This window comes from Nuphar pumila, chromosome 15 (assembly GCF_984573655.1).
Source record: "Nuphar pumila chromosome 15, dmNupPumi1.hap1.1, whole genome shotgun sequence".
NCBI lineage: Eukaryota > Viridiplantae > Streptophyta > Magnoliopsida > Nymphaeales > Nymphaeaceae > Nuphar > Nuphar pumila.
This window is the reverse complement of record NC_143263.1, coordinates 18,457,854-18,468,300: the sequence shown is the minus strand read 5'-3', so window position 1 is coordinate 18,468,300 and position 10,447 is coordinate 18,457,854. Positions and strand designations below refer to the sequence as shown.

General features: G+C 35.7%; 1 protein-coding gene across 1 annotated transcript; it reads left to right on the top strand.

The window, feature by feature from the left end:
• Positions 1-430: 430 nt before the first annotated feature.
• Positions 431-9,892, top strand: LOC149814696 (secretion-regulating guanine nucleotide exchange factor). The gene is made up of 2 exons (XM_089988601.1): positions 431-490; positions 8,408-9,892. Exon 2 carries the CDS (start codon positions 8,410-8,412, stop codon positions 9,448-9,450), a length of 1,041 nt encoding a protein of 346 aa, XP_089844727.1. The 5' UTR covers positions 431-490; positions 8,408-8,409; the 3' UTR covers positions 9,451-9,892.
• The last annotated feature ends 555 nt before the right edge of the window (positions 9,893-10,447 follow it).

Genomic DNA, 10,447 nt, shown 5'->3' with positions numbered 1-10,447 from the left:
TGAGAACTGCCTTGAACCTCAAAAACTTTTCCCGTTTTGATTTTTTGCGGGTTTGTAAGAAAGTAAAAATTAAATTTGTGTGCATTAATTAGAGACATGCGTGTAAAAGCAATTCTTATAATTTAACTTAAAAAGTTATTCATTCATGTTACATTAATTCATGTATCTCTAAATATTTAGCATTAATTTTGTGCATCCCTAAATGTTTGATTTAACATGAAATTGTTGGTTGTTTGCTTGAACTGCCTAGATGGTAAGTTTGTTCTGTTGATATGTTACCTGTGATTCCACTTTATGTTATTTTCTTATTGTTGAGATTTTAGAGGGTCTCGCACGAGAACTTTGGTTCTTACCCATTTTCTAAAAATATTTTCAGGTACTAAGGATCCATGATAATTGGACTGATTGATCAAAGGACTCGAGGGTTATGAATCTGGTGGCTCGGGTTCTGACGGATATGGATGCTTTATCTTTTTGTTTTGGGAACAATGTGAAATTTTATTGAGACTATTCAATTAAGTTTAATTAAATTTCTGGTTTAAATTTGTTCTATGTCTGAAATGGTTGATGAGTTGTGAATATTAAATATGTAATGTACTCCTGGTCCTTGGGAGATTTTTGCAATTGTTTAAAAAAATTTGCATTTTTCGATGGTCAATTTGGGGGCGTTACACAGTGAGTCGAAACCACCTTCACTTATGCTCAAACTCACTTTTGCACCTCCTTGACCCAAATCGAATATATAGTTAGCCAACCCAATTCTGCGTGTCGTGATTTTATAGAATTTGACGTGACTTTCGTAGGTCATATCTTCCTCATTTGGCTTGATCTAACCCTACAATTTTAACCGCATGTACTCTAAGGTGTCCCCAACCTACCCGCCAAAAATCAGCCCCAAACTCCAAACCAGTTAGGAGAACCAACCATTTTACCAAACCTAAATCCCAATCCTGACCCGATTTTCATTTTCTTGTTCCCAACCTCATAAATCCAAAACCTCGAGAAGTTTAGACTCTTAAATTTTAACCAAACCTTCACAGGCGTGTCTAGAAGCTCCACCAAAAAAACCAGCCATTTATGTTCAGCAAATTGGGAGAAATCACATTTTTTCTAAAGTCTGTTAGAACTAAACAAAATCTGTTGTCTATTTTCCCTATTTGGATATATCCGAATTTTGCAAGGAAGAGTTAAAACATGATTTTTCATATCTGACCCTAAAGATATGCTCAACATGGTTGATTTGCAAGGAAATGACACTTGGATCATGGTTGTTCGGTGAAAAAAACATGATTTTTTAAGTCTTGGATATGTACGTTATTTATAAAAAATTTACATCATTGATTTTTAAACCTCATAAAAACTACCCGCGCATCGAAATCAGATGATGCAAGAGTTGATTCCTATAAAATCAAGCACATAGAACGCATCTGTAAGGACAAATTTGAGGAAAACATAGAAAAGAACCCTTCAAAAACCATGATCCAAGTAAAGATACCCTCTTTTCTCTCTCTCCCTCTCTCTCTCTCTTTCTCTCTCTCTCTCTATATATATATAACACGTGCATTCAAGTAAAGAAAAAAAATAGAAGGAAAAGAGGAAGAAAAGGGAAAAAAAAGAAAAAGGGGGGAAAAAGGAAAAAAAAGAAAAACAAGAAGAAGAGAAAAAAGAAGAGAGTGGAGGGGTGAGAGGAGGAAGTAGAAGAAAAGGAGAAGAAAAAAGAAAAGGGGAAAAAAAAGAAGAAAAAGAAGAAGAAAAAGAGGTGGAGTGGTGAAAGGAGGAAGAAGAAAAGCAGAAGAAAAAAAGGAAAAAATAAGATGGAAGAGAAGAAAGAAAAAAGAAAAGTAGATAAGAAAAAAAAAAGGGGTTTGGGATAGGAGGAAGAAGAAAAAGAAAGAAAGAAAAAATCTAAAAAAAAAGACATCCATGTCCCTGTAGCCTAGGCGAGGACAACCTAGGCACCACCTAGATGGTAAAAGAGAGCCCTACCGCCTAGACTCATAAGCCTATGCCTAGGCGGTTGCTCTGCTCCTAATCTGCCAAGGCGGCCTAGATGAAGCATAGGCACCGCTTTTGACAACTAAGGTAAGAAATAAATGATAAAATGATGGATGTAAGAAGACAACTTTAAAGCAATGAAGGGAAAGAGAAGTATGTTAATTGAATAATTCAGACATGACAACTACAATTAACAATTATATCATCTTATTAAAAAACTATTTAGATCATTTAATAGAATAATTGAATAACAAACTAACATACATTCAATAAAAGTGCAAAACTTTCAAAGGATACAAAATAAGCTTATTTTAGAATTTGGATACAAAATAACAAAACATTGAAATAAACAAAAATTGTGCAGCAATTAATAACATATATTACAAATGCAAGTCTAACAAAAGGACACAAACACCCTTCTTTCTTTTTAAAATGTTTTTACACAAAAAAAGGTGCATACAAAAAGGTACTCTTTTATACCCTTAGTGTTTTTACTGTAGCACATGCTTAATTGTCTGCTTAAGTTTTAGGAACTAGAATCCTAATACACGAGGAATTGAAATTCCTTAACTTGGGAATAGAAATTTTGATACACAATAACTAAAATTCCTGGCATTGGAATTACTTGTCCTAAAAATGATAACTGAGTCATGGGAATCATGATTCCTATGGATGGGAATCAGGATTCCCATGTATAGGAAGCGCGATTCCGGATCACTTCCAGTTGCCACTTTTTGGGAAATGCGATCCCACTTATTAATATCGTTTTCGGTAACTATGTTTTTTCCACATTAAGGATAGTGAGAGGATGGGGTTTGGACCCACCTCTTAAAAATAAAATTGTATTCAAATACCCGACAAGGGTATTTTTGTCTTTTATTATATAGTACAGTCCACTAGGGATTGAAATGTAATTTAGCATTGTAATAAATATACTGCCCAACATCCATATTATGACTGTTAGGCACAACAGTCAAAATATGATTGTTGGGAGGCAATCACTCAACAGTCATAATAATGACTGTTTGAAGGCAGTCCAAAGAGCTGGACTGCCTCTCATGTGCTGGAGTGAGGCTCCATAAATAGAGCCTCACTCCCTTGTTATTCTATAATGCTCTTAGAAGCATTTGAGGATTTTCTCTAGAGTTTTTCTCATCTTATAGGCTTGTATGCCTCTTGTGCTGTTTGATATTTTTATCTTTTTTGAGATTGTATTTGGTCCATTAGTGACCAACCTTAAGTGAGTTTATTAAAGCCCTTTGTTGGCATTGTGTTTGTTTCACTATTATTTCATTGTACCTTGTTTCATTACATGGTATCAGAGGTAGGCTCTTGAAAGAAGGAGAATCTCGTGAAGGAAGTGTTTTTCGATCATTGATCATTCCCTATCTCCTCTATTGTAAACTCAAGTATTTATTATGGGAGAAAGAGAGTCCGCCACCGTCATCACCTACAAACTCAATGAAAACAACTACTTGATGTGGGCGACGGCTATGGAGAATCATATCAAAGAAAAAAATTTGTGGGGTTTTGTTAGTGGTTCTACTAGTGAACCACAACTCAAATTGACTAGAAGAGAAGGAGATCAAGTCAAAGCCTTGTTCGAAGAAGAAAAAGAAAAAGCCTTGGAAGAATACCAAAATAAATTAGAAGATTGGGAGGCAAGCAATGCACAAATACTCTCATGGTTTATGAATACCATGGAGTTCAAGATCGCCATCATATCATCAAATTCAAGAAGGCATGTGACACATGGAGCTTTCTAAGAAGAGTACCTTTATCCAAAAGGATATGGCTAGACTTTATTATCTCCAAGACAAGGTACGTAATTCAAAGCAAGGAGAAAAGTGTAAGAGATTTTTACGGTATTTTATCTCCTATTTGGAATGAATTAGCCATGTTGGAACCAAAATGTGAAGGTTCGGCTATTGATATGAGGTCCCAAATCGAAAGAAAAAATATTTTCTCTTTTCTTTATGGCCTTCGACCGGAATTTGAGCAAGATCTTCCTTACTTCATAGGACCACTTCTTCTTCTATAAGTGAGGCCCTTGCTCAAATTTGTCAAGAAGAGACAAGACTTGGAATGCACAAGTCTAATGATGAGGTCCTTGCCATGGCAAGACCCAAAAATTTTGTGAAAACATATAAACCGCCTCACTTTGAGAAGAAGTTCAATGGGGAAGGACACAATGTAGGAGGATACAAAGGAAAAATTATTTGTCATCATTGTAAGAAACCCGGACATATAAGACCTGAATGTCCCAAATTTAAAAAGGTGGCCGCCTTAAGTGAAGAACCTCAAGAATCAAGAAAAGGGGGCAACTTCAATGAATTAAATCTTGCTCAAATAACAGAAGTTGTCTCACAACTTCTCAAGGCTACACCTTCTACATCCGGGCTGTCATCTCTTCATCGTCTCCTCCAGGTAAGACCTCTTGGATTCTAGACTCGGGTGCTTCTTTCCACATGACTTATAATGAGTCTCTATTATCCGATTGCACTAAATCATATTTCTCATGTGTGTCAACTGCCGATGGTACCTCTTTAAAAGTCAAAAGCTTAGGAAACCTTGATGATATTTCAAAAAAATTCTTTGTTTCAAAAGTGAGTCATTCTCAAACTGGATTTAAATCTTTTTTCGGTCTCTCAAATTGTTCACTATGGTTGTAAAGTATTCTTCTCATCTAAAGCGTGTTGGGTGCAGGATCTCCAGTCAGGAAAGCTGATTGGGCAAGGCCATAGATGAGGAGACCTTTAGTATATGGATTTCCTGTGTTTACCAAAATACTCGTTTTGTAATCATGTCAAAAACATTAATATAGATCTTTGGCATAAAATCTTAGGAAACCCAAGTATATCCAAATTATCTCTTTTTCCATTTTTGGAAAATTTTTGTAAAGATAAAAATTTTGTATGTGAAGATTGTATACTTGGAAAAATGCAAATGATACCTTTTGGGTCTAGAACCTCCGTGACACATAAATTTTTTGAATTAGTGCATTCGGATGTGTGGGGTCCCGCTCTTGTTATGTCAAAAGGGGGTTATTCGTACTATGTTACATTTATAGATGATTTTAGTAGACATACTTGGATTTACTTTCTAAAACTCAAATCCGAAGTTTTTTCATGTTTTAAAAACTTTCATAATCTAGTTAAAAATCAATTTAAAACAAATATTAAAGTCTTCCGCTCCGACTCTAGGGGAGAGTTTCTTTCAAATGACTTTCAATTATATCTAAAAAATCATAGAATTGTGCATCAAAAATCATGCCCTAGGACACCTCAACAAAATAGGATTTCTGAAAGAAAACATCGTCATATCATTGAAACTACTAGAACCCTACTTATTTCAAAAGAAATTCCAAAGCAATTTTGGGCTGAAGCTGCCCTAACCGCAGTCTATCTAATAAATAGAATGCCTTCTCAAACTTTGGAAAACAAGTCTCTTATTGAAAAACTCATTAAAATTTCTCCTAATTTAAAAAGGCTAAGGGTATTTGGTTGTAAATGCTTCGTGCTTTTTGAAAAATATAGCAAACTCTCTCCTAAAGCCATAAAATGTGTCTTTCTTGGTTATGCTGATAATAAAAAAGGATATCGATGTTATGATAAAACAAATGATAAACTCTATGTTTCTATAAATGTTACCTTTCTAGAAAATGACAATGGATTTGATTTTGAAGTTCTTAAGGAAGAATCCGAGTATGCTTTCTTATTTGATTTGTTACCCAATAGAGGTATTAGTAATGATATTGAAACCTTCGAGTCTATTAATGACTCAAGTAGTGAACCATCTCAAGATCTTCTTCAATACTCTAGACGAAATACTAGGGAGCATCCATGTGCCCTTGACAAATATAATCAACTAACAAATACTAAAGAAACTAGTGTTAGAAGGTCAGAACGAACATATAGGCCTCCAAGTAGGTTTGTCTCATACGAATCCTTCTTACAAAACTACAGGGCATGTCTTCTAGCCATTCATTTCTATAATGAACCATCCAACTATAACGAGGCCAAAAATATAAACGAAAGGGTTGAAGCCATGAAAATTGAATTAGATGCATTCCATAAGACTCACACTTGGGCAATTCAACCTCTTCATGTTGGAAAGAAGACAATAGGGTGTAGATGAGTGTTTAAAATTAAAACAAAAAGTGACGAGTCTCTTGAGAGATATAAAGCAAGACTTGTTGCAAAAGGATATTCTCAAGAATATGATATAGATTATGAAGAGACCTTTGCCCAAGTAGCTCGTATGACTACAGTTAGAACTCTAATTGTTATAGCATCCATTCGAAAATGGCCGATATATCAGTTAGTTGTTAAAAATGCATTTTTGAATGGAAGCTTAAATGAAGAAGTATACATGGATCCTCCCCCTGGTCTGTCTATTGAAAAATGCATGGTCCTTCGTCTTCAAAAAGCTCTATACGGGCTTAAACAAGCCCCTAAAGCATGATATGATCAGTTCAGTGGTACGATATTAAAACTTGGATTTAAATCTTGTTACATTGACACTGCTCTTTTTGTGAGATCTACAGGTACCTCATTGATCATTCTTCTTTTGTATGTTGATGATATGATCATCACAGGGAATGATAAAAGAGAAATTGAAGATATTAAAATTTTGCTTAAAAAATTCTTTGATATGACTGATCTTGGTTTTTTAAGATACTTTTTAGGAATTGAAGTAGCCTACTCACCAAGAGGATATATTTTATCTCAAATCAAGTTTGCAGCTGATATTGTTGAGCGTTCAGGAATCACTGACACAAAATATGCTGATACTCCTGAAGTAATAAATGCGAAAATATGAGCTGAAGATGAAGTATTATTAGATGATTCAACCCCTTATCGACAACTTATTGGATCATTGATGTACATTACAAAGCCATATATTGCGCATGACGTACATTCTGCAAGTCAATTTCAATATGCGCCCACAACCGTCCACATGAGTGCAATATTAAGAATAGTTCAATACATCAAGAAAACTATATCTAAAGGACTATTCTTATCCTCTTCCTCATACTTAAGTCTTATTTCTTACACGGATTCTGACTGGAGAGGAGATTCCAATAACCGTCACTCAACTACTGACTTTTGTGTGTTTTTAGGTGATTCTCTCGTTTCTTGGCGATGCAAAAAATAACAGAAAGTGTCTTTATCTTCTACGGAAGCTGAGTATAGGGCAATGACTACCACAACCACTGAAGTTGTGTGTATGAGAGCACTACTTTTCGATATGAGTGTTGATGTGTCAGAACCTTCAAAGCTATGTTGTGATAATAAAAGTGCCATCTATATAGCTAGCAATCATACATTTCACGAGCGAACAAAACACATTGAGATGGATTGTCACTATGTTCGCGAAGAATATTTGAAGGAGACTATTACATTGCCATATGTCCAGTCCGAATTTCAGATTGCAGACTTCTTCACCACAGCTCTTCCACTGCCTCAATTTTTGTATCTTCTTAGCAAACTTTCAGTGATTTTCTCATAAGTTTGAGAAGTGTTAAAAGTAAAATTTTATTCAAATACCCGATAAGGGTATTTTTGTCTTTTATTATATAGTACAGTCCACTAAGGACTGAAATGTAATTTAGCATTGTAATAAATATACTGCCCAACAACCATATTATGACTGTTGGGCACAACAGTCAAAATATGACTGTTGGGAGGCAGTCCAATCCCAACAGTCATAATAATGACTGTTGGAAGGCAGTTCAAAGAGCTGGACTGCCTCCCATGTGCTGAAGTGAGGCTCTATAAATAGAGCCTCACTCCCTTGTTATTCTACAATGCTCTTAAAAGCATTTGAGGATTTTCTCTCGAGTTTTTCCCATCTTATAGGCTTGTACGCCTCTTGTGTTTGATATTTTTATCTCTTTTGAGATTGTATTTGGTGCATTGGTGACCAACCTTAAGTGAGTTTATTAAAGCCCTTTGTTGGCATTGTGTTTGTTACACTATTGTTTCATTGTACCTTGTTTCATTACACCACCATCTCCTAGATAAAAGGCCCAGGGTCTGCATCATATAAATGAGTTTATATTTCCATTGATGACCCCCAAGCTGAGAGCTTGGCTTGCTCATCTAAGTAAATGAGCTTGAGGTTATGGCTTGGGCTTGGCTTATTTATCATACAAAAGGCACGACTCATTGTGCAGCCCCAGTTATAATGTGTATTCGTCCTTACTACAAGGTGTTATAGCTTATTATCTATTCCTTTTTCTTACTGCTGAACAATCAATCAATTAAAAGTGGAAGCATGCAAAAAACCAAAAAATTTAGAGCTAACATTTTCTGTTTTTTTCTCTCTTCTTTGTCAGTTTCTACTGTTGATTTTTTCTCCTTTTCTGGCTTAGTAAAGTAATGATTTCATAATTCCCAGATGTTTACAGTAATGTTGAGACGTGCATACCGGCCAGATACTCCATGGTATAGGGCACAGAAATGGAGATCAGTAGCTTTTGCATTTCTGTTGCTTATCCTTACAACAACGATATTGTTCTCTATTGACAATGCGAAATCAGATCATGGACTTCATTTTTCAATGCTTAAATGGAACAGCTTTCAGTCTGCGATTCAGTTTGCACCTACTCTTGAATTTGTTAATGGAACAGATGTGATATGGCAGATACCGGATTCTCCAAAGGCTATCCTCTTTCTGGCTCACGGTTGCAATGGAAAGGCTGCAAATTTTTGGGACCAGTCTCAGAGCTGCCCGAGTTGTGTAGGCTTACCTGAAGAACGGCTCATTGTCCTTAATGCTCTTGCTCGTAGATTTGCTGTCATAACCATTTCTAGTATTGGTCGATGTTGGTCACTTGTGAAGGAAAAGAAAAGAGTTAAACAAATTATCAAATGGTGGGTTCAGAAAGAAAAGCTAGAAAACCTTCCTCTTACAGCTCTTGGGGCCTCCTCTGGTGGATATTTTGTTTCAGCCCTTGCAAATGAACTCAAGTTCAGCAGCATTGCAATTATGATAGCGGAAGGTGTGTTTGAGTACATGGAGATACCAGATGACTACCCACCAACTCTTTTTGTCCACATGCCAAAAGATCACACAAGAGGACAGTTGATATCCACGCATATGGAAACGCTGAAGAAGAAAGGTATCGCAGTTTCAGAAATTAGATGTATGGAATTCCCTTTGACACCTAAGTTTTTGTCTGATCGGATTCCAGCCTTGGATGAAACTGTTTCTATCAAAATCTATGAAATTTTCCAAAGAAGAGGCATTATAGATAAAAAAGGATTTATGAAGAGTGATGGTCGTATGATAAATTGGAAGGAAGCTCTTACAAAAAAAGGGGTATTACCTGACAAGTATGAATACAACGCCCACATTCAAGAGGAGCTTAATCTTGCATTTGCTTACCATGAGATGACAAGCTTACCAACTGAGCAGATACTAAACTGGTTTGATTCTCACATGAGTTGAGGAGGTCCTGTTTTTTTGACATACACAAGTATCTTGGAACATATCAAACTGCAGAAATTGTGTGTATAGATGTTTTCCTGCAAGATTTAACCTAGTAGATTTTGTGGCTGAGAGAGGTCTGTCCAAAGGGAAGGGAAGGGATACGGAATAGCAAGTGGAATCAACATATTACAGCTTGCTGCTTCAGGAAAAGGCAACTTTAACAGACCTGCGGTTTGTTAGCTATCCAAGTGTACTCATAAAAACTTCAGTTTATCTTCATATTCAGCTCTTAAAATTTTCTACTATAAAAAAGATCCAGTTTTGTTCAATTTTCAGCTTGTGAAATTTCTTCTTAATTTTTAGATAATAGTGAAATTTCTTCTCAATACATGGGATGTGAAGACAGTCTCAGATGTGATTTCATATCTGAACTTATCGAAGATATGCATGTACACTTTCTGTAACTGCTGGCACATCATGGGTTTCAAATTTTTTCTTGAATTTTCAATTGCTTTTGTTTCCCCTCTTTCGTGTCATCATGTTTTTCAGTTAATCATCAGTGCATTTTGTCCTTTCTATGAGTGGGCCTCATTGATTTACCCGTTAGATTCAGAATGAATTTTTTCTTTGGGGAAACCTACAATTGAATCATGATTCACGGTCTAGTGCGCAATTAGCTTCAACTGGAAATCATTGTTATGCGCTCTGCCATAAATTGTAGCTTCTGTTATAATTTTAACTGCTATGTTGACATAAATAGGCCACAGTAGGGAACCATGCATAATAAAACTGATGTGTTGAATATGAAAGAAAGTAGGTACCATTCAGAATAAAACTGGTGTGTCCTGTATCAAAGAACCTATGTAACATGGGTACTTCATAATGCCTCGTGTACCTTTGTTCATTTGCGTTGATGTTGGATAGCTTTAATTGCTACCCTTGTGTATTCCAAAAGTGAAGCTCTAATTTTCTTATATTTTTTGCACACCTGATCATCTAGATGCGATAATACATG

What these genes read in the sequence shown, in the direction of transcription:
- LOC149814696 (XM_089988601.1), top strand. Translation starts at nt 8,410, where the DNA reads ATGTTGAGACGTGCATACCGGCCAGATACTCCATGGTATAGGGCACAG.